A 24,918-nucleotide genomic window follows, 5' to 3' on the forward strand; every position below is an offset into this window, starting at 1 on the left:
TTCTTGATGTTTGAATTACAGTTAAAGTTTAAACAGCTGCCTGGCGTACTTTGTTGCCTTTGTGTTTGCACAAGCAGTTAAGTTTAGCAAATTAAGGTATGTGGGCCAATTTAATGGATACAGACACTACATACCTAAAAGTGTTTTAGGATTTTTAGAAGGTATGATATATTAATGTGAATAATATTGCTGTGTTTTGTGCTGCCATGTAACTTATGCACAAACCTACAACACAATACACTTACAGTCTACAGAGTTTGGTTTTTGTTAGATTTCATGTGTAAGAGTAGGTTATACATGTGCTTGTGCCATGGATGACCGATTTCACCGAGCAGCCCAAGATGGCAGACTGGACATTCTCAAAGAGGTATGCGACAATCACCTGTGCCAATGATAATAATATGGTTGTTTTTTGAACAGTCAAATGGCTGTTTGAATTAAATCCATTAAATACCACCAGTGTTTTGTGACATCATTAATGTACTTGACAATAATAAAATAAATGACCTCCTTGAACTGCTCTTTTCACAGGCAACGAAACGTGAGTTAAATCAAGTGGACGGAGATGGAATGACTCCAACCTTGTTGTGTGCTCAAATGGGTAACTTGTCTGCCCTGAGGTTGTGTTGTTCTCGTGGGTAAGTGCCCTTGAGTTTTCTGATATACACAAGCATGCTTTTTGTAATTGTATGAAGTCACTTTTGAAATAAACTCGTCAAAACTGATGTTTCATCAAATTTATTGATGAGTTGTGCAAAACAATTAAATAACTTTTAGAATTAGAACAATACTTTTTTGTACTTTTATTGCTGTCAGGCATGTTACAATTTGACATAGACTAATCTTCTGGCATAAAACTAATGTACTTTTTTTGTTATTGAAGTGTTGTGCCCAAGCATGTTTATTTGCTTAACCTAGCACATATAAATGATAAAGTTTAATTGTTACCATCACAAACACAGGGGCGACCCAAACAAGTGTGATTTCATGGGAAACTCTGCCATACACCTTGCTGCTCGGAAGGGAAACCTTTACATTGTGTCTTTCCTTGTTATATTTGGGGTTAATGTGTGGCATATGGACAATGACTTCCACACTGCCCTCGATGTGGCAGGAATTTTAAAGCAGTCCGACTGCATGAAATACCTTGACAATGCTGTGAATGAAAGACAGATGAAAGATCCAAAAGTACGCAATTACTGTGATGTAATTGAAATTTAAGTTTAACATAGTATAGTTATTAGTCATGTTTTGTTTTGAATTTTTTGGTGACATGACTTTTTGTTAATGCCAGACTTTGTTCTTCAGTGTCACTTACTTCTGAAGCAATCCAACAATTTAAAAATAGCAGTTTTCTTGTAGCAGTGAGAAAATTATATGAAAAGACAAAAATTGTGGCATTTAGTATCCAGTCATCAACTTTCAACACTCGTATGGCATTTTCTATTCAGAATTATTTTTCAGAAAGCAAAGAAGCAGCAAGATGATGCAAGAAGAGAGGCCCTTGCTAGAATCGAAAAATTCGAACAGAAGCAAAAAAAGCTCCAAGAAAAACTTGCAGCTGAGAGGTATGTATGTGACATATTATCGATGCATTGCGCTTGTAAATCATCACCTTGTCCACATTCACATTATCATGTTACTTATTAACAGCGATAACATGAGTGTTCAAAACCTGATGGGTTTACTGTGTGGCTATTTTATTATCTTGGTATTGTTTACTGCTAGCAACCCTATTATTGGCAATGCACATGGTTCCCAAATGTTGAAACTTGGAAAACAGTTGCATAATAGGCACTGATTTATGATGCACAAAACAAGGGAGTGATCCATGGTGTGTTTGTCATTAAATCAAATTGCAGAGCAATAAAAACCTAATGGTTCTACCACAATACATTGGATTTGTTAAACATCCACAATTAAATATACAACTATTTTGACACTGCAAGCTTCTGTTAATCATCTGGCATGATGGTATGTTAGGCTGTGGTTTTTATGGTTATCAAAAGTTGTGCTACAAAGTGCCCAGTAGTGGAATTTGGTCAACTGTATTTGAGGATCTCCTATGAACTGTAGTTTGTGTTCCTTATAGTTGGGCAGTGTAGAATTGTATTAAATTATACAGTTGCACCTTTGCAAGCCTATGTATTTTCTAGTCACTAGAACAAGTATTTTGAATTATGATAAAAAAACTTACAGGAAGCAGTCAACCGGTGAAGAGCCAGCAGTTCCTAAGGCCAAGTCTCATGGAACATTATCCTTAAAAAATCTCACCAAACGACTCACAGTGGTAAGTCGCACCATGCAATACATTCACACATTTGTATTCCTGTCTCAACCCCACTTGTTTGCATTGAGCAAAGTAAAAAACTTTCCACATTGTCATCTGATATTTTTATTGCAGCGAGAGAAACGACCGAAGCTAAGCGTGCCAAAAGTGGACAACACACCTACTCACAGTGAATATACTTCACAGGTGCGAGTTTTTGGTGCACTTGCCTTCGTCTAACATTTCTACTTCATAAATGTATTGATGTTATGCATAGGTCGATTCTCTTCATTAGGTTGCATACATTTTAGGCTTAGACCAGTGGATTTCAACATTTTTTGTAGTTTTTGGACATCTTTCATAAAATAAGCTGTAAATAAGCTTAAATAATTAGGTGTACAGGCTTCGCAGCCCAGGCATTGCAGCATAGATGGATCATCCACTTTTTCCAGACTTGTCGATCCTGCTAGGCTGCAAAGCCTGTAAACATAAGGACCTGCGCAGTGGGGCGATCCTGCCAATCCTGCCATTGCATGAAACATTACCGCATTTCTTTAAATAAAATATGGATGTGACACTAATATGTTTTTTCATTTACATGCCCCCTGAAACATTAAACTCTGTGGGAAGCACCGATTTAAACAGTTATATACTTCGTCTAACACTATACATTGTGTGTAGGTGACTTACAAACCAACAGACGAAATGAAATCGATGGCAAACAACCAAGATCCTCAGGCCAGGAAGCCTGTCCAAGACATGTTCCAACAAGAACCAAACAAGAGAAGCAATACTGGCTTCGGCACGATGCCAACACAGTATGTCATCATTTACAAGCACAAGGCCATGACAACTTTTCGTGGCCTTTAATTTTGCCTTGTAAAATGCATATTTGCATACAACTTCTCCAACTGTAAAAAAAATGTTTGATAAAAAGTTTGTACTTTTTTTAGTAGTAATTGTTGCAGTTTTAGAAATATTGTGTTTTGGGTTACTGGTATCCTCCAAATAATTGCTGACCGTTTGCAACCTAGTTTCAAGTCAACGTTTATGTATTCGGCACTCCCGGAATCGAATCGGCCTTTAGATATCGAGGGCGATGCCGTTGTACCTGACTCTGTGGCGAGACCAGGTATGTACATGTGGTGTGATGTGCTTTTGTACTTGTGCTACTGTTAAGTTTCTATTTGCCAACGGACACGTTTAATGATTGTCAAAGTATAATTGGCCTTTATGCAGCTTTTGCCTCGCTGTGGAACCGTAACCTCCCAATAATAAATTTAAGTTTAGTCTATCTGTCTATGATATACAAAGAAAAGTAAAATTCTATTACATCCCTTATCTAAACTGACCGAACAACCCTGACTGATATACAACAAGCTTAATACTTACATACGCAATCACTAATACAATAAACGCCGAAAATGTGTGTCATCCCTTATCTAAAGTGTCCTTGCAACCCTATCTAATATACAACAAGCGTAATACTTACATACGCAATCACTACTTACAATAAACGCCGAATATGTGTGTAGCCATGGGCGGGTTAACCACCAACGGCAACAGCGGTAAATACGACGACGATGATTCTTCCGAAGATGATGAGCCGGAGGATGAGACACAAAGGGAGATGCGAGAGTTCATAACTTCAGTTGGATTGTTGCCCTCCTATTTAGCCGTTTTCGAGGTAAGGCTAAAAGAGCTCAATTGAGGCAGATAGCTAAGTGCTCGTTCATAAGGTTTTGTTCGCCTAAAACGGAATTGATAAATAACCGTCGAAGAAGGTATCAATGCCGTATTAAGCGGACAAAAACCTTGTTTGGGGAATCTGCTCTCTAATTGATACACCAAAGTATTGTTTGCATGTGGGGTATATTTTTGCAGCCATTGCAGTTCGTACGGATATTGCTCCTTATCTAAACTGTGCACATTCATTTTATGTGTGAACGTTAATTTAACGTGTGCATATTAATGGCCCTTTACACTATGTGTACAAGTATTTGTGGGAATGTCACCGCAATGCCGTGTCCAGGACAAGTATATATGCACATTAGTACAGAAAACCAACACCGTAAAACGGAAGTTTAAAAATTAACCATTCTGCGTGCGATCCTGCCTCGTTAACAGAAGCTTAAATTTGTAAAGGTGCAGCAGGCAACGGTTAACGACTGTGAAAAAGCGACATTCTTTATGGCATGTTTACGTGACCATGACATAGACCTGATGCTCGATTTCTGAACTGTATATAATACGCGTGGTAATGTTTAATACAACATTGTCTTCCATGTCATTCCAAGCAAGAACGTGTAGGGTTTCGCCGACAAAACTGTTTTGGTTAAACACTGGTGTCAATTTTGTCCATGCGGTTTTTGGCATACTGCACTTTGTACGATTTGTAAAGTTTCATTCCTAAGTCGGTTGCTGTCAGATTTCCCGTTTGTCATTAACCAGAGTCATTTACATTAACTTAGCCCATACCGCTGTAATTCTTCTCATAAACTCCCGAATGTGCCACCTTAATAAGTACAGTTAATTTTTTTCCCAGGAAAACGGCATAGATATGGAGGCGCTTATGTTATGCACCGATGGCGACCTCAAAGAATTGGGTTTCATGATGGGAGATCGCCTGAAAATCAGAAAAGCTTTGGAGAAAATGAGGCACGAAAAAGAGATGGGCATATCCGACTCCGACACCGTGTTATAAAAATTATGGCTCTGTACGCTGCTTATGTTGTAGACAAATCCCTGGAGCGGCTTTATTTAGGGAGAAAACAAAAATATACTTTTCTAGTTTCATTATAACCTTAAGTGATGTACAGAATTAGCGCAATATGTTGCAAGTTTCGATGCTCGTTGCAGCCTTCTCGTTTTGTGTACGTGCTGGCATTGTTGTACATATTTCTTTGTTCGTTTTCCGCCATGCTGTTTTTTTTTCCTAACGCGGTGCCTTATTCCAAGTGCTTATTTTAGCTGATACGCGCTGACCAATCGTTCTTCACATAAATGTGTTGCAATACTGTAACCGTGCCTCTTCATATCTCGTTCCATGCGTTCATTCTTTTCCATATCAACATAGCCAATCAACTCTTTCAAAACTGTCACGTGATTTGCAACTGCGCATGTACCAAACTCAAAATACGGATGCTCTGTAATACTCCATAGTTGCTGTACCCCAAGTAGTACTTGGATTTTGTTTGGAAGTAGCAAACAATTGTACAATTTGTGCCAAATTGAATGGCGTACCGTCATGGCAATTTATATAGAAAACTGTTCTGTGTTGTAATTTAAACTGTGGCATATGTTTAGTGTTGGACAATCAAGTGCCTGTGATTTTTTATCTTTGCATAGTCGGTGTTAATTCTTGCACTGTCGTTTTAAATCATTGTTATTGTTGCTGCTTATGGTGCGGTACTGCTGTGAATTATGCTATTTCCGAATAATACGATAATATGCGCATTGTGATTTCTGTGTGGCCCCGTAATTGATATGTTCACTACAGAAGACGTGTACTATATGTCTGTTGGAGCTTTTTCTTAATAATGGAGTTAAATAGACAACAGCTTTTACTGAAATGTGTATTTGAAAAAAAGTGACCAAAAATTCCCTATTTTTTGCGTTGATTTTGGGTGTGTCTTCAGTGTTAATATTTCTACAAGTTTGTGTTTTAGAAACATTCGTTTCACAGTTACCAACTCTCTTTAGCCGCACGAGAGCAAAAGTGTGCAAAAGATGCAACTAAACAAAGGGCACGAAAATAAACAGAGTGAGTCACTGCAACAAGGTAATATCATCTTTACATTCTATGACTGACCCGACTGGGTGCACAACACAGCCGACCACTGAGAAGCAACCGTTGCATAAAAAGATCCACATTGATGTTTTGAAAACATCTGGATATTTGTGCAAAAAAAGCCATATTATTGCAAAGCTGCAGACAGGGTGTGTACACGCACTGTTTCAACCTGTAAGGTCTCATCAGTACAGCTGTTGAGTGGCACTGTGCTAGCAGGCACACTAGTCTCCACTTTGTGGTACCTTTCGGCCAACGTCGATCTGCAGGGTACCATCTGGATATTTTTTTTGCCGCGTTTCTGTAGTTCGAGGTTGGCCAATTTGTCAGCGATCGACAGTATTTTTTTTCATAATACACGATCGGTTTGCGGGCGAAGCAACTATTTGAACGTGGAGTCACAACTTCACCAGGAAATTCCCCTATATTTTCGCAATTCATGATTGTTACTTGGTTCAAGTTTTGCGAGGTAGTTGGCGTATAGTTGTAATGTGTTAATCGGGCGAACAAAAGTAAAAGCTTTTAGTTTTTACGGTAAATTTGTCAAAAAACTGACGAATATTTAGGCTACATGTTTCGTTAAGTCAACATGAAATCAGTAATCGACCAGTGCCATCTCGTTTGTGACCACGTTCCATGAACGCACCAAATCCAAGCAGCATAATAACCGGTTTTAACAACGCGTGCATTGGTAAATGTCGATGAACAATCAATACATAATATATTGATGAAGAAAATTTCTCCGATCCTAATCAGATTCTATGAAAATCAAGAGTAGGCATCTATTGTGAAGTATAGAATGGATATTCGCCAAATATACTAATAAAAGTTAGACACAATCTATCGATGGAGAGACGAGACGTTATCACACATGCGTATATAGCCATAATGTGCAACAGATCATCCCACGCACATGAGTTCGCATTGTTCGCCCACGTCTCACAACAAAGTAAAACATCAAACAACATGGTGCGATGTGCAGCGTGTAAAGCCAAGAGTTAATTGAAATGCAGTTGTACCGCTTAACCATGTTATGCAAATCATAGCCACTCTACACCTACATCGAACTAAGGACGTTCATTCTCTTGCAATTTTGTTTTATTAGCACATCTGTTCAGCAAGCATAATTTTTTGTTTTATTTGTAATTGGCTACACATAGCCAGCACATGTTTGAAGCACGTACAGTATGAGTATTTTCAATATCCACACAAATTTACATTTTAGAGAAATTGGGTGGTGGAATGTAGCACGCACATACTTCCGTATTACGAATATACAGAAAAAACAACTGCAGTGAAATTGACATGCTGAGAAGTCATGAACATTTTCAGTCCTTTGCAACATCCCAATGGCCTGGTAGGGTTCTCCACGATCGTGATCACCACGATTAAAACACTTGCACCTATGTGTTAATTGCTTCAGCATTGATGCGTAAACATTGCAGGGCTACAGTGAAAACATTGCCTACGTCACGTCCGATACTTACACAGCGGCTGGAGATCCAGAGCGTACAGTCTATTAGTCGGTGCTGTGTCTGGTTTACTTTAAGGAAGTAACTGCTTCAAGTATATCGAGATGTCCTTTGCCGGATTAACTCCAGCGGGTAAGAAGGCTTATAAAGTTTGTTACCTGGAGTCCGGTGGGGAGCTCCCCACTTGCTGTGTGTTAGGAGAATAGATGATGCATAAAAATGGCAAACAAGCTTATGCACTCTCGGCAAAGTGCTAATTATTTATATAGGCTACGTCGAAAATTAGAGTAGCTGAAATGAATGTTTTGTACACAGCCATTGTTGCATAATGTCTTTTTAAATCCTAAACAAATAAACCGCAAGTTCGAATGGTTTTAAAGGTAAACCGAAGTGTTTCGTTGCTAACTTTTGAATCAAGATTTCACTACAGTGGTGCGTATGATTTTACAATGCCAAACTCACAAAACACAGCATTTCGTTTAACTAGAAACCCGCAAGACTTAACCTCATGAATTTGCAGGCAATCAAAATTCTGGAACGGAAAACAGCTTGGAATACGCCGCTTCTATGATACTACAGGTGTTCCAACGCTTCGATAAGGACGGCGGCGGAACACTGGAACGCAGAGAGCTTCGTCGTTTGCTTCGAGAATGCGGCGCAAAACTTTCATCACATCAAATTGACGACATAATCGATCAGTTGGACACCGACGGGGATGGTACTTTATTGGATTTTTACTGCTATTTAAAGCATACTATTGATATGTTGGACAGTGAGTCACCGAATTGTGACGTAACAACCAAAAAAACAGCATCAATAAAATCATTTTAAAATTAAATCGTGGTGGAAATATTTTGCAATATTTTTTTTTTTTGAAATAATTTTGTTAATTGAAACGGATGTCATCAATGGTCCGTAACAAACAAACTGCATCAATCAACAGAGAATGTTATGTTTTTTTCAGGCGAAATGAACTTTGCTGAGTTTATGTCCTTTCTGGGGAGACTGTATCAGCTACAGTTTTACGGAACCGACCCTGGACAATTTTGGAACCGCCAGGCCCGTCCGAGCCCAGCGCAACATCAACACCAGCAGCCCTACAATCACAATCCGAGTGGAAAAACGGCACCACCCAATCGACCCCTTCCAGTGCCACCCCCAGGTCCTGTGGTCCCACCAAGATCTCGGCCCGGCGGCTCTCCAACGGTGCATCCCCGTCCAGGTTACAATCCCCACAATCGACCATGAACTTTTTGCCCCTTTTACCAGTAACAAGATTACTTATCCTGATATTGTATAATGAAGAGACAACTGCTGACAAATGAAACGTCTATGCACTGAAACACATCCTTTGTATTGCATGACAGAGATACTTTGTACATATATGTCTGTTACATTTTTTTTTGTTTTCCACTGAGACCGATTGTTATCATATGACATATAAATAGTAACAACATGTGAGGCATAAGGCCAAAATCTATAGTTCAAACAAAAAAAGACAAATAAGCTTAGTAGGAGTTTCTGATGGTAAACAATATCCTGTAAGTTGGCGAATGAATTGAAGCATACTTTTAGGCTCCACGGTACTTTTACCCTCGTTGAACGTTGTGGTTATGACGCAGTGTGAATAGCCGGATACACGCTCTCCAAAAAATTAAATGCTATCGAAATTTTCATACGAACGAAGATGGCTTCGTGTTTCTGAAAAACAGAAAGTCCGCAAAGCTCATTGCAAATCGAACATCCTCCCGCAGCGTATATCATGTGCGAACGAAACTGCGTTTATCCGGCCGAGGTGCTTAGTACCTAACCGGGTCATCGACTTCCAGATCATTCTGCGCATTAAACACGCGAATGCTACCATAAAGGAAACAATGCATAGCATCCCCAAAGCGTTATTCATGTCTTTGTCAGGGATTTTAGTTTGAAATTTTTGTTCAACGATTTTTCCAGCTGCTGGTTGCTCAACCGGTGCGTCACGTTTCTGAAGCCGGATGTTCGATGCTCTGTTGCCACCTAGTGGCAGAGTTTCGACGATCTCTTTGAAATTTCCGTTTGCGATTTTGTGAATGCTTTTCTCCTGTAAATAAGAAGTAGCCGTGTATTTTTTCGTCCTTTCTATCTGAGCCTAGTTTTTCTTGCCACCGCATAATGGAAAAGTTATTGGTGCGGGAGGCACTATATTATCTAAATAAACTATTACAGCGTTTTAGCAAAAAAATAATTGCATGCCGTCTTCTAATTTCACCACTTTCTTAAATCGGTTGGTGATACGTATCCTTAAAGATAATACAACTAAACATCCTACTTGTAATGACTCCCAACGTGATTTAATCGGTTTGAAGAATATTTTTCGTTCTACCGCTACGAACTTGTCCAAAATGAAATGCTTTGTTTTGTTCTCGTTTCCTGGGAGAAAAACCTCAACAGTTTTGTTCATACCCAACCCTTCAAACTTGGACACACCAGTGAAATTGGTCACTCGCAACTCATCAGCACGTTCAAATGCCGCTGCTGCAACTGCAATGTTGCTTAGCGTTAAGAAGCACACTTTAACGGCCAACATTAAACCACCGTTAAACATTGCACAAACACCGCTACACTCCGCTAACATGTATACTCCTGTCTACAATAGACACAACAGAAAACAAGCTTTTAGCGGCTGCAATGTTGCTTAGCGTTAAGAAGCACACTTTAACGGCCAACATTAAACCACCGTTAAACATTGCACAAACACCGCTACACTCCGCTAACATGTATACTCCTGTCTACAATAGACACAACAGAAAACAAGCTTTTAGGTATAAATGGAACCCCAATGCCACTAACAACACCTTGCTGTAGTCATTTGGTCGGTACAGCATCGGCCGGGGGGCAGTATGAATAACAATACACATCGTTAAACAACACACTAGAGGTCTTGTAAATAAAAATTCTAACATTTGCCCAATTACTTTACGCCAGACAAATAGCTAACATGAGACCAGCGCTGGTAACGATTTGAAACACCCGACGCCACAAAGCAATGATATTGGTTTCCGTAATTTTACACCGAAAACACTCGTTTTGAAAGAGAAAGCTGCAGAAGTTCTGCTTTGCAACCGGGAAAAGAATCTGTCAAACATGAATCATAACAGACTCGTTTCCTCTATTCATTTTCCGTGTTTTGCGTCGATGCATCTTTTCGAGTCCATTGTTGTTTCGCAAGCCTCGGAAGGCTGACGAGAATTTGTTAACGTCGTTACGTGACAACGTATACATGCACCTGTTCTTCATTGTCAGCAACATCAACCTCTTTCACCCACCCGGCTATGAGGTGCTCCATCTAAAAGTCGAGTATCACAATATAATCAAAGCGACTGTAACTACACCAATATTCTAAAAGTCTTACTCCAATAGGTCGCAAAGATTCGTCCAAGCTCGGGCTTGTGACTAGCAGTTGCCCAGAGCGACGGAGGGTTTCAATGATATACGTCCAAATACGCGTAAGATTCGAAGCTTCCGTGAAAAATTCGAACACATTATGCATCACAATGACGTCCCCTACACATAAGATACGTCAGTGACTTGTGAGGTCTCGTCAGTAGACAATACGGGACATGCAAGAACATGAAATTTTTTTTATCCCGACAATTCCAACACATTTAAACACATAACAGCAACCAATGATTCTTCAATGTGTTGCACTTATGATAACACTCCCCCCCAAAAAAAAATGTGTATCACAATCTACAATCAGTTCGTATAACCCACAGCTATAATGCAAGAAGTTTACCAGTGTTCAGAACCGGAGAGCAGTTGATGACGTCATCATTGATAATTGATATTTTGTCAGACATTCCATATTTGGTTATCACCTGCTTTTGGATTTGACAAAAATCCTCATTTAACTCAATTCCAATGATCTTTGTGGCAGAAGAGTACAAATACGCCTAAAACCAATGTTAATATGCAAATTTAAGGTATATACAAAACCATAAAAACAATACTGTATTAACGAGTGAGATCCTTACAGCATACAAGATAGGGCCAAGTCTAGATCCAATGTCCACAATTGTTTTTGAGCTAAGATCTGGCAAGCAGTTTTTAAACATGTAATCAAGCATTGGCCTTGAGGCAGAATGGGAGATGAAAACTAGAAAATTGAAACACAAACAAAATAAATATTTGCTTGAAATAATAAAAGGTTAGTTCAGTAGGTTGTATGTACTTAAAGGTTTGGTGTTTCTTGACCGACATTCCAAGCAATAGTTTCTGCTAAATTTTTCTTCTTCAACCAAATTATCAATGTAAGCATCATCAAACAGAAAGCAGTCAACATGAAGTGTTACCTCCCCATCACAATCTGCATTCTACAAAAAACAATTGATCATGAATTAGAAACTGATGATGCCCACACAGGTGAAATCGAAACCAAATGCTGTGGATTTATGTCTTGGGTAAAATGATGAATTGTGTTTCAAAAAACACATAGCTTATACAATTCTAATGTGTAACTCATGAAATATTAAACATAAATTTATGCAAAATTACTACTATCGCAACAACGCAAAAGATGCAATGCAATCTTTAGTTACTGTTGAACTTTTAAATTCAAACTTTATATATTACAAATTTAATTTATACAGTAATCACAACAGATCAGTTAACAGACCATACTTTTCCACTATCTGGTGTGTACAGGTTTTCTGAAGGAAGAACTGCTTCAAATGGAACCATTTGTCTTAAATCTTCGGCAATGTTGTCAAGAATTACTTCGTCCTCTCCTTTTATGTCAAGTTCTTCAGATTCCCTGACCCAATGTATGAAACCTGGCAGGTCGTTAGGATTTATGCTTCTAGCCAATTCCATGAAGGCAACTTTAGCTTTTTCAAGATCCATTGCATCAAACCACCTTTCGCAACTTTGAATTCACTTGTTGCCAAATAGATGTTGTCACGTGGGTCAAGCCGAATTCACGGTAAAATCCCCTATCCAAAATTAAGCACATTTAAATGTAATTGCTTTCCATAATTTTTCATATGAAAGTAGTTGGTTTTTATTCTAAATTCGTTGCAATACCAGTCAATATTCGGCGTAATCCGAATCCTAATGACGTAATACATTTATGTATTGGTTGCTTTTCCACAGAAACACTTATATTATTACCATGGTTCCCCCCGACAAATCATCCCTGTTCGATTTGCTTTTTGAAGTCAGGTCCGGTCCTAGGAAACGCTTGACAGGCGTATTCACCTAAAATGGGCATCACAATTTGCGTGAGCAAAATTGAGAGACGTAACGCCAGCATTTGAAGCAGAAACGGGGGCTTCGAAACCAGGAGGTTGGGAAATAGTGTGCAGGCCTATGGTAATAAGCTTACCAGAGAACCATTATTTTCGCCAAACATCAACAAGCATATATTTAAACTTAAAAAGGTGTTCACATATCTAACAGGACAAATACTGAAGAGGCTTTGAAGCATACAAATTTTATTGTTTAAAAACTCCAGCCAGGCTTTGATAAACACAACGATGAGTTTTCCTAAAACGCGAATGTTAACGATATTAATCGGAAAAATCATTGTTTTCACTGCGGAACTAATGTGTTGTGTTAGTTCACAGTGCGTAAATGTATGAATAAAAACTACGGCGTTTAAACAACCTGGACGAGTATAGAACAAAATACATTTAAAGGACGCCAAATAAATAAACATAAAAATAATTTAAGGATCCACACGCACAAGAAGAAACCACAACATAAAGAAAGGGTCATAGCTCAGTTATGAGGCAAAAACGTGTAAATTATTCAAACAAAACGCACCGAACACCAATAAAGAGCAGCAGTAAAACAGTGAACTAGTCACTTGGCAAAAGGACTTGAAATTGGGCTACAACTGGCAAATGGTCAGAGGAGTGTTTTGAATTTGGAAGGCTGTTGGCACGACTTATGTCCTCACCAGTGACAGCTGACAAATGACCAGTTAGTTTCAACTTAACCGAAAGACAACTGTCTTTACTGAGCAAGGAACTAACTTTGTGTGAACGACTGTTGTCATCACGTTGAGTGGAGTGACTTGCATTAGCTTCTGGGCAACCAGAGTGAAAAATATAGTCCACTGTGATACCCTTGTTTTGGATGGTGGTTGCACTATCTGGCTTGTTTTCTTGGCTTGATTGAAGTCTTCCAAGACTATGTTTAATAACAGTGTAGTCCTGCTCCATGGCATCTAAGTGTCGTACACAGATATAAATTACCACCACCTACTACGAAACTACGAAAATTGCAAACTTACAATTTGAATAAGAGCAGGTGTTGTCAATCTGCAAACGTTCTGGCAAAAGATTTGGTTGCAACATTGTCTGTTTTCCACCATGTGATCGCTGCCCGGACACTTCCTTTGCTTCCATCCCTTTCGCCACATAATAATAATACTTAATAACCAATGCGCAAACCAACATTTTTAGACCAAGAGGAAACATACCTTCATAATCCAAACTCCCTGTAGTGACGAATTCATACAGTGGTGAATCGGGCGTACTATTAAAATCTCCACACAAAACCAGAGAAGGGGCAACTTTGAGTTTAGCTTTATGGCGTTGCATGATATCATTGATTTCAGCAAAAAATGTTGCCAACTGCACCAGCTTAATATCCCCTTTGATTAAAAAAATAATGATATTATATACTTTGCTTACACAGTGGTAAGTAAAAGACAGATTAACATACCGCGTTTGGGATTGTAAAGGAGGTGAGTGTTTCCTATGCATATATTTCCACAGTTCTTGTATTTTCCACGGATGGTCAACATTTTTAACATTACCACCAGCCCAACATTATTAGCTCGTGTCAAGGGATCATTTTTTCTGGAACAAACAAGCTTGGTTGCATAATACTGTTATTGACCAACATGATAGTGTTCAAAACCTTTCATGATCAACACATAGCATTAAAACGTTTGTTAATTGTGTAGTGAATCAATAGCATAACTACATAACATTTGATAAATAGGTCTTGGTTAACAGATCTTTAAATACCTGAAATACTCCACAGGAGATGACATGATGATTTTAAACTTGCTTGATTTATATGCTGTCAATACCCCATCAGGTTTTAGGGGATCATGCCCACTCCTTTTCTTGTAGCAGAAGTGGTACCCCTTTGCTATTAGCCATGGTTTGATATACTTTTCATAGTGAAAATTTTCCACTTCTTGCAAGCACAAAACCTATTACCACAATTGATTTTTTCTAAAGTGTGGCCATAATCAATATGTTACGTACCTTACTTAAGCAAATAGCCTCAGTGTTATATTTTAGAAATTCGGAACATGATTGAAGTTATCCAATAATGCACATCTACACTTTAATTTACACAGATTATCTTTCGTTTCAATATATGTGTTTTGGTTCCTTTCTACATTTGAACACTGCACTGCTTCACTTGGATAGTAATAAAATTGTGATTAAATGTTTGAAACAATGTTTCAATGATTTTTTCCACATAGCAAGTTTTGTTATTCTGGTATTGTTTAGCATATTCTGCCCACAAGGTGGAACTTAGTAATGACATTATACCTATTTTTGAAAAATACAGTAGGGTTATACTCACATCTGCATTTAAATTCCCAAGCTCCTGTTGCAGGTTGTTCCACCTAAAAGGCCATTCCAACACTTCTGGTGCACTGTCATTGTACAGGTACTCATTTTGGACAAGAAGCTTCTGATAAACAATAGAACAGATTTTTGCAATAAGCTGCTAATAATTACTGATCTTTTTCCTTTTGTCGTCAATGTACCTGAGACAGTATGTTGTAACTAACAACCGAAAAGTTGTCATCCTCACTTCTTGGAACAATTCCCCTTTTCTCTACTTTATCTGGATTTGTTGATACCCAGTGACGATCCAGGCATTCACTAAACATATCATGGAAAATACATTTACAACAAACACTTCAACCAAGTTTCTTTCAACAGATACTTACAATTTTGATTCAACAACACCGCTGTCTCTTTGATTTGCTTCACAATATTCAACGTTGTGATTGTTCTTGTAAAACTTTAGTTGTGGACTTGGTTTTGTTGAATAGAAGTGCTTGTCATTGCTAAAAGTATCATCATGAAACCAGTTTGCTGCCCTGTCAATCGCCTTGTAAGCAGCTTCACTTGCTTCTTCTGAAGGTGAAGTGGAATACTTTCGTTTTATCTTATTTTTGTCGTCGTGTTTTTTGCCCGCATTATGCATGGAGTATTGTCCACCATACGACCACCGCTGTTGATGAAAACTACTGGAATGGATCCATCTTGGATTACAATAACTTTGGAAGTTGTCTGTATGACTAGGTTGCCTTCTATTAAAACCACCAGGCGGTCGGTGATAATAGTCTCTATAACTGGGTTGAGTTGGGTGATGGAACGTTGATGAAAAATTTTGACCAGTGTAACTTTGCGATGTCGGAGTTGAGTGCGGGATTCCGGATACTCCAGGTTTGTCTCCAATACTTGAACCAGGATGGTTGGAAAAGACCTGGCGATGGGCAGCTTTAACAATGTTGCTGTTCATGATCTTATGCCCATTTGGAGATGCCATAATTAACAAGCCTCGGGGGCTGGCAAACATTTATTATTCTAGGTTGTAAGTTTTTGCTAACAGATCTACATCCTGATGGACACAGTAATTGAAATTATTTACTATTAACAAGACCATAACAAGAGGTATTTTACATAAGGCACATATCCACAGATTCATAGCCTACACTAAATTTTTTCTACATTTTTTCATACATCTTCTCATACTTCACCAATAAAACTTCCTATGCATCACCTAATACTGTAATACTACCAAGACGATTCCAGTCTGTCTTTATAAGATTAAGTAACAACGACTGATTTTGTAGTTTCTCTTAAACACAAACCTATACATCATGGTTAAGCTAAAGCTGTGCGTGTCAGACTTAATTTCCAAATAAATCCCATCTCACTCAGACTTACTGCAGGGACCGACCTCTGAATGACACTTCAATGATGTTTGTGATTGATGCGATACGCCAGTACACCTATCACGGTTTTCCTGGATAAAACCAATCGGTTATGCGTAAAACAAAACAAAACATACGTCAGTTGAGTTCTCATTCAGAACTCGCCATTGATTTATCAATTTTAACATAGAGATCAGTGGTTCTCAGTGTAGATTTTCAATCGGTGTGATTTTTCAAGAGTTCCTTTTTTTACGGAACGATTCATCTACTATTCATACATTTTATGGAAAAGTGCTCCTTTGCCTATTTTAAACAACACAAGGTTTAGATTAAAAGTAGGAATGTGTCGGACCGAATCCGAACACCCTTACATGTGGTGGAAAAAAAGTTTCAAAAAAAATTGTGACGTCAATAAACGTTCTGGTACGTTTCGGATTCGGCCGAATATTGAAGATTTTCCTTTTTTGCTTTGGCATATCACGAGGTAAAAGGGTGGCGCAGTATGAACCTAACCATTCCCTAGAATAGGACTAACACCATGGAACCGCTCGTCGAAACTTTTTACCAGTGGACATAACTTGAAATATACGCTTTTGCTATTTCTCGTTGGATTTTCATAATTTGCAGAGACAAGCACGAATTTCTTAAAATATTTAAAAAAAACTTTCATGGAGCGGAATCACAGCGTCGACCTAATACACAGCCTATAACTTTTCCACTGGTCGAGAAACCTTTTTTACGTGTACTTAAATCTCAAATGGTAAATTAAAATCTTCAAATAAAAACCAAAGTTAACTTTTTAATCGTTTAGTGCTGGACGCACGCCTAGACTTCGCACTAGGTGGTGGGTGCTGTATTGAATTGTAAAACCTACGAATTCTCTCAATAATCTAATGTTGTGCCATCTATTCTGTAATAATGTGCGTTGTGTCGTTTCAGTCGACTTACTCGAGTATCACATGGGAAAATACAGAGGTGCCAACTTTTGTTGTAAGAACATACGCGTGTTGTTCGACCATTAAAACGCTATTAAAACAACGGACACTAGATGATGACATAGAGTCGCATTTTTGAAAATTTGCCTCTCGTTGTGGGGTCAAGAGAGAAAAGGCATACTGAATGGGAAATGGTCAGGACTTACATCCTTGATAATTGATACATCGGAACAATCTGCTGCTCATTTCTCCCAGCCTACGATTCTTCCTCCGAACCATTCAGGATTGTTTTAATCTGACGTAGCGTCATTAACAGTCATTATTAGGGACTGTTTTTTTCGAGCGCCGTTGTCTTCCATTATTTTACAATTTGCCGGTTTTTTCCACACGTTTTCGAGTTACTTCTTTTATCGAAGTGGCGTTGGTTTCAGAACAGTTATCGCCCCTTTGTTGTTAACCAGAACTTATGGGAGGCAACATCTATCAAAATGCTGAACTTGTCGAAAAACACAGGCAATTCAAAATTGTGTAATTGTCACGTGACCTTTGGCGCACCTAATGGTCATGCGGGCGCTTACCCTTATTGATTTCCATTGCCGTGTGTATATTAAGTGTTATGCGCTAAGTTATAAGTAAGAATGATTTTGGTATAACTAACCTCATTCATTTATAATTAATTACTGCAGTGTTCTGTAGTGGTTTTATCCATAAGTTTCCTACATACACGTGTGGTATGTGTCAGGTGTATTAATATTTTTTCAGACCAGTGGTAAAAACACTCCACGAGGCTACCAAAGGAACCGCCGTGGTGTCGGTCGGCCTGATTGAGAGCGTTGCGGAATAACGGTGTTGAATATCACCCCGACGGGAAACAGCTCTTCCTCAATTCGTTGCCGCAACGGGTTGTCACGCTGTTGATGTATGGCTGTTCCATAGTCGTTGTTTAGGCATTTCGGATGCTCAAATAGGATGATGTATATACAATGGAGAAAGAATAACCTTTCGCCATGTGGTTTAAAACTTGGCGAGACTTTTAATGTAACGAAAGCATTGGAAACACATTGCTTTTTGCTTGTTGAAGGTCAATCTTACAAATGTAAAACAAAACGTAAAACCAACGTCTCCCATACTCAGTTTTGCGAAGTAACTTAAACCCGAATAATCCGTAAGCTCTACGGAAGCCGGAAGCGCGTTACACCCCATTCCCATCTGCCAATATCTGACATGTCATCTAAAAATAAAGCATTACGCTATGGTTTCATTTCAACATTGTCCGAAACTTAACTATTCAATTAGTTGTCAGTTAGTATTTTCCACCACGTAATCATGGCCCAAATTCCGAAAGTCGAAACTTGACAGGGCGGCAATTAACATTGTGTAGTTTGCTTCAATCGCCCATTCTTCTTACTCCCGAATAAAAAAGCACCTCCACTGCAGTTCGGCTAACAGCTAACGGCTGCGACCGAGAATGCCACAAGAGAAAAGTCCTCCCACGATGCGGTCCGAGGCATGAAGTGCTATAAGCCATAATCCCGGGTTACAGAAAGGTAATTGGATTACCCAGACTGGCACGACTTTAGACAAGCCGCTGTGATTACATAAAAACTGGTGATCGGAGTTGACAGAACGAAATGTTTACAGAAGTTGAAAACCCTTTGAGGCCTTGCGGGTCGCAAAAGTGCGAATTTTCGCTTCAAATATTATTGCAACCAAGCATTCAACATTCTCTTTACCTGGAAATTGGAAAAATGGTCTAAAACACATGGCCGCACCCACAAACATCGGTAATCTATCACCCAAAATTATAGTCTTGGCACAAAGGCCTATTTTGTACAAGGGAGTGACAAGGGCTTGACTGGATGGACAATTGCTTTTCCATCCTCTTATCTGCGCCCACGCAATGCGAACCCGGTTCCCGACAACAATTTGTCAGCCACAAGCGTTGGTAATCATGGGTTCGGAATAAAAGGGAGCATGAGGTAGTGTAGAAACTTCCGGAATACCGCGGTTTTGATATAAACAAACAATTTAGATAAAGATTTGTTGATAAAACTATTACGCAACACTGTCCACATGTTTGGCGCGATCGACCGCCGAAAAGACCAAAAGTTTTGCATTCAAGATCCAGCAACTCATGCTCGCTCGGCCCACACTCAATACTGTTTTTACTTTGCGATCCAAGCAAGACGGCGGTTTACAAAAGTTGCAGAGTCGGGCAATCAGCCGGTGAATCTCACTGATGATTTAAATACTATTGGTCGCCGGACGGGAACGGCGATTTGCATGCACTTCCCAACGTGCCGCCACAGATAAACACCGCTAGCGATCCCAGCATTCAGTTGCACGACCGTGCGGCAAAACCGGCTTGTATTCGTTTGAACTTCGGTGGCAAGGATTTCGATGCAACACGATGAGTTTGGCTGTAATTTCGTAAATATTGCATATAATACCCTTTACTGAGTTTGGTGATTTTTCGGTTTGAGTTGTTGTAACGATTGATGACTGAACAACTTTGTGCAAAGGAACCACAAAACAGTCCAAAAACACTTTACGTGGAAGAGTTTACCGCTGTGCAACCAATTCGGCTTTCGCTTTTATTGTGGTTTAAGGCGAGAGAATTTTGACACGAAGTCGAATGTGACTTGTATTAAATCATGGCAAAAATAATTAACACGCTCACTGGCACAGATATATACGTAGGAAGCCGAATCTGCTACAAAACGTGACGTTAAATATAAGATGTGGATTTAATTCTGACGTTTACAAAAAAACATCTTCCACAGCAGGATTTATTACAAGCTGTCGTTCCCATCGCCGCGCCTTTCAACTAATTTCAATGCCACAGGTGGCGAACAACTAGGAACATACCAACAGGTCTGTAATCAAGTCAATCTGAGTGCCTGTTTCCGCCAGTAATCACCGCAGCCACAAGCCAATGTGATGAGATGATAGAATGCTAATTCAAATCGTTGCCATCGCCATCCTCACGGTTCCCGCTACTATTTCTGGACAGCGATGCTAGGAATTGTCTCTGATTCCCAGAAGTTTCAAAGCATTATAGACCACGAAAAATGTTTTATGCCAAATATAGTTCGTTTGAGGGTTAATTACCCCCTACTGATCGGGATGTCATCAAGCAAAAAAAAACCCAGAAAGACAATGAGACAACAGTGTAACAATCACAACTGGAATTTGCCAACATTTTGTCTTCTATGGAAACATGACAGTTCCAGCGATGTATTTGGTCTAGAACCAAAATTCATTTGGCAAAGCAGTTGCTTTCTCGTCAAACAAGCAGCTTCGGGGCCCACGTACCTATCGTTTCAAATGGTTCTTTTCATAAAAAAAGACATGTCAATTGATGCTGGTGTAATCGAATCGAAGCAATTTTGTTTGCAAGGTGAACGTGCTTCACTCGACTGCTTCCGCCTTTAAAAAATGATTTTCCCCCGATGATGGAAAAATGGTTTCTTGGGTCGCATTTTCGGTTCCCCCCTCGCAGTGTTTCCCACAAGGGTATTTAAGTTGGCAAGGAACCCCAAATACACCGGAAACTTCAAGTAAACCCAAAACATTGGCGATATTTTTACTGACTTTGTTCTCATGCGTTTTAACAAACGCTTAACCCTTGATTTACGGACTTGATTAAAGGTTTTCGCTCATGACTTTAGATTGCTTTATATTATGGGATACCATGGGGTTCGCGGAATGCACTTAGGGAATCACTGATATACTATAACAGTGATTCCCAACATTTTTGTGGCTGCGTACCACTTGGAGGTAAAACAATTTCGACGCCTACCACCTAGTTGAGTGTTACAAAGTAACCTATAGGGGATGAAATAACAAACATTTGAGATCACTCACGATTTTTCAAATTCGAACTAAATCCGCTAATTACGGAAAGGCGCTCGCGTACCACCTGGAATGGGAAACACTGCACTATAGTCTACGTTGCCCACGCGCGGCGCATTTCGAAATCTTGAACTTCAGCCCGACCGGTGCTTCCCCGCAACCGATTTCATTGTATCGACATGATGACAAACTTCGCCCCATATATGCAGTTTCTCCTGAGTTTAATTCAGGTACCATATATATGAAGTGGTGCAGTACCCTTTGCAGTTCCTTAAACTTTATTTAACTTTTAAATGCGCGGGTGGTTCTAATCAGGGTAGTTCCCTGTTTCTTAATTTACTGTTGCGATCTGACACGTTTATATATCACCAGTCAGGCGTACCGAGTGTTGAAATTTTTGTTACACCACGTAGGTAGCCTTTAACCCTTGGTCTGTTTGTTGGAAGTGGCTTCAGACACCGAAAACCCTCGCGGGGTCGTTCGCGTGTTTTCCATCGCATTTGCATTCAATTTTGGTGTCCCACCACTAGAGCATGCGGCGGTCTCTTTTTCTTGGGTTCTCCGCTCTAAGTCGAGCGTCTGACCCAAAAAGCTCAGCTGGAATGGCCGCAGGCAAAGAGAGAGAATATTTTTTCGCTGCAACGTATGAGACACAACATGTTTTTGAATGCTAAAAAGTTGGCGTTTCAATCGACACGAAACCGTCGTAAGGCTTCCGTTCGCTTTCGAACTTTTGAAGAGCAAAAAGAAATAAGAAGGGAAAACGGAAACCCGCATTGCGACTGACTTGTGACAAATAGGGTTTCGAAAGCTCCTTGTCTATTCCGTGCATTTTTTCCCTTGTTACCCGATATTTTTAAGCACATGAACAAGCGTGACCGCCATTAGCGCGCTGCATTTCCAAAAACTGCTGTTCGACCAGATTCACATCTTGGCTTCTCGGAAAAGGCCCGCGGCGCCTTGTTTGGGAATTGTGGCGCGAAACGGGGAATTTTTTTATCGTCCTCATTACGTTTGCGACGCTTTACTCGTTGTTGTATCTGATTGGGTCTCTATATTTTAATGGTAAATTTGGTAATGACGAATGCGAAAGCGTGTTCATACAATTCGGACATGGTTTCAGGAATTCATAACAACATGTTCCAATTGTTTCGATTGGGATCGATCCCGACTACTTCTCAGCAGGAACAATTAAATTGAGTGTTTCTAAAGTGACGCCTATGCTCTTCCGCCGCACCAAAATAACATATTTTAAACCGGGTTTTATCAATATAAAACTTCTATATAAACAGCTGAAAGAACACCTCCTTTGCGCAAATGCACCAACCACTGCTCGTGATGGATCCAATGGCTTCACAGACACGCGTATGCGAACACCGCAATTACGTAATGCCACACGCAACCGTGGAATTCGGAGCCAAGAATCACCTCAGCCGTGGATACGTCAGATTAACCGCACCGCAAAGGCCACGGGCTGGTGTGCAGTTCGAATCGCCTGGAGCAACCCAGACGGTAGCGCGAACAGCAAACCCGAAATACCTCGCCGATATTGTTTACTATTTATTTTATTGTGATGTGATGCAAGATCTGCTATGTTTGGTCGTCGCGTACCTTTTCTTCTGTCAGAAAACAAAAGTTCCCCAATGCTGCATATTTGTAAAGTTGTTGAGAAGTGCTCGAGTTCGATCGATCCACGTCGAAACACAAGTAAACTATAAAAAACATTACTATTTTCGCGTCATAGAGTGAGACTGACAATAAAAACCATTATGTAACTCGAATTTTATCTTGGCGTAGTTTCGTGTCCCATTTGGTACGAAGATGGACTTCGTGAAAAAATAGATGTCTTACGTCAACATGTGATGATATCTTGCCATTCTGTGTTTTGCGTACAGTTATAGTTATCTTTTATCACTTGAACGCGTACGCGTAGAACACAATACGCCAAACGATATGTTGCGTAGAGTACAACCGCCAAATCTGCATAATTCGTCTCCCCAATCTTTCTTGATAGGTGCCCACGGACGCTGCGTCAGCACCTTTTTGTATTTCATATTAGGCGTATGACATTTTTCTGCCTACGCAATGATTGATGACCATCTTTACGCCGCAGCTTTAAAAACGTGGGACCCGAAGATCAACAGGAAACGGCATCAGCATAAATTACAACTTTCTTGATATCTGTGGGCGGTGTGTATAACCATGGTGGCTAGCATGCAAAACAACAATAAATGGGTCAGTCATAGACAATGCGGTGTACGCTAGCTGCATAAAGTCAATGAAGAACAAGACTTTCCGCTTGCCGCGTGACGTTTCTGTGTGTCGTCATGGGTGTGACGCAACCAGATAACCAGTAAGTTTGTTAAGAACAGCAATGATGCCACCGGAAGTGGACAATCACGCGGTTAGTCCGAGTTTCGGTCGTCAATGAATTACTGGACGCTAACAGCGTGACGAATATAGCGACCTGTGCGTTTCGTCGACGTCACGGTAATTATAATCACTTTTTGTATGCACATGTTACTTTTCCACCGATGTTAATAGCGCAGCAGTATTTGGCCAAAGTAAGTACAAACGAAAGTCCCAAGGTCTCGAAAAGAAATGGTATTGTAATTGGGCTTTACCATCAATTCGAGCAGCACCTGGTAGGGTGTTTTTAGCCAAAACCATGCGATAACCTAACGGGTCATTAGATTACTTAAAATTATGTGAAAGGGCCAAACAACATCTGTTGGCGGGAAAGCTTGCTTTTGGACCCTCGTGCATTGCAACAAGTCTGTGAAGAAAACATGTCACCATGCGAATGAGAAGACTCTTTGCTATTGTTGAGCTGCCTGAAAATTTAGTTATGAGCTTAATATGGCCGCTATGCGTCGCTATGCACCTACAAATGTCTAATCCCACTCTCCTCAAGTTTGTGCCAAATCTACACCCAGTTCGAGTCGTGTATGATGCAATACCTCAAGCGTAATTGCACGAATTAGATGAATTCCTGCTAGTTGTCATCCCACAAACGACTTGCACGCCTTCCCCACTTCCGCGAAAACTTACTTCGGTTGGCGTTTGCAATTGCATGACTTGAAAGTCCTACAGAGTTTTTTTTATGACACGAGCATGCATGTGTGTGTGTGTGTATGTGTGTTCGCTGCGTGCTTATATATTAAATACCCATCTTGTTGCCTTGAAGAAATACTGCGGGAGCGAATCTAAAGATTTTTTGCCCTAAAGTTGATTTCCAACTTGCGTTTAGCGCCTGTCGTGTTAACGCTTCGTTTGTTTAATATTTTATCGCCATTCGATTTCACAGCAGCGGCCTCCAAAACTAATAACATCCGCTGTGACAGGCAAGGGCTTGTCAAAACAATAGACTCTTCGTTAATTGTTTTCCCCTGTTGACACTTCGTCGCTCTTTGTTAAGCGTGCTATGAGTTTGCCAACGTAATGTCCGCCAGGTAACGATCGCGGTGCTGTGACAGCGGAAGATCCGGTTGTAGGCGCCGACGCTGCATTCTGTCGACCCCGTGACAGCTAATGGCGTGCGCTGACACCTTTCTTGGGGCTGCCCTATGGGCCGTTTATTGTGAAAATGCAAAGCGATGCGCTCGAAAACGGTGGGGACGAAACATGTCTATGAAAAGCCG

The 24,918-nt window shown here is 39.9% G+C and overlaps 4 protein-coding genes across 5 annotated transcripts; 2 read left to right on the top strand and 2 right to left on the bottom strand.

Annotated features, from left to right (window-relative positions):
* The first annotated feature begins 245 nt into the window (after nt 1-245).
* LOC145889373 (ankyrin repeat and SAM domain-containing protein 4B-like) lies at nt 246-5,926 on the top strand. The gene is made up of 10 exons (XM_082980320.1): nt 246-367; nt 532-638; nt 963-1,188; nt 1,465-1,568; nt 2,200-2,290; nt 2,405-2,476; nt 2,951-3,087; nt 3,304-3,401; nt 3,805-3,956; nt 4,815-5,926. Exons 1-10 carry the CDS (start codon nt 311-313, stop codon nt 4,971-4,973), a joined length of 1,203 nt encoding a protein of 400 aa, XP_082836446.1. The 5' UTR covers nt 246-310; the 3' UTR covers nt 4,974-5,926.
* Nucleotides 5,927-7,552: 1,626 nt separating this feature from the next.
* LOC145889414 (calcium-binding protein 7-like) lies at nt 7,553-9,594 on the top strand. Of its 2 annotated transcripts, none has more exons than XM_082980364.1 (3): nt 7,553-7,663; nt 8,052-8,249; nt 8,496-9,594. In XM_082980364.1, the coding sequence occupies exons 1-3, from the start codon at nt 7,636-7,638 to the stop codon at nt 8,777-8,779; spliced, it is 510 nt and encodes a 169-aa protein (XP_082836490.1). In that variant the 5' UTR covers nt 7,553-7,635; the 3' UTR covers nt 8,780-9,594. The 2 variants fall into 2 exon arrangements, with proteins under 2 accessions (XP_082836490.1, XP_082836491.1); XM_082980365.1 differs by lacking the exon at nt 7,553-7,663 and adding an exon at nt 7,715-7,911.
* A 679-nt stretch (nt 9,595-10,273) lies between these two features.
* On the bottom strand, nt 10,274-12,429 carry LOC145889608 (uncharacterized). Its single transcript, XM_082980589.1, has 6 exons — nt 12,191-12,429; nt 11,742-11,883; nt 11,545-11,666; nt 11,307-11,463; nt 10,923-11,074; nt 10,274-10,856 (listed from the first exon to the last, which is right to left on the bottom strand). The coding sequence occupies exons 1-6, from the start codon at nt 12,410-12,412 to the stop codon at nt 10,773-10,775; spliced, it is 879 nt and encodes a 292-aa protein (XP_082836715.1). The 5' UTR covers nt 12,413-12,429; the 3' UTR covers nt 10,274-10,772.
* A 563-nt stretch (nt 12,430-12,992) lies between these two features.
* LOC145889130 (RNA 2',3'-cyclic phosphatase ANGEL2-like) lies at nt 12,993-16,170 on the bottom strand. Its single transcript, XM_082980012.1, has 9 exons — nt 15,495-16,170; nt 15,309-15,426; nt 15,122-15,232; nt 14,548-14,738; nt 14,240-14,376; nt 13,995-14,168; nt 13,806-13,922; nt 13,587-13,739; nt 12,993-13,523 (listed from the first exon to the last, which is right to left on the bottom strand). Exons 1-9 carry the CDS (start codon nt 16,127-16,129, stop codon nt 13,369-13,371), a joined length of 1,791 nt encoding a protein of 596 aa, XP_082836138.1. The 5' UTR covers nt 16,130-16,170; the 3' UTR covers nt 12,993-13,368.
* Between the last annotated feature and the right edge of the window lie 8,748 nt (nt 16,171-24,918).

This window comes from Ascidia mentula, chromosome 2 (assembly GCF_947561715.1).
Source record: "Ascidia mentula chromosome 2, kaAscMent1.1, whole genome shotgun sequence".
Classification (NCBI taxonomy): Eukaryota; Metazoa; Chordata; class Ascidiacea; order Phlebobranchia; family Ascidiidae; genus Ascidia; species Ascidia mentula.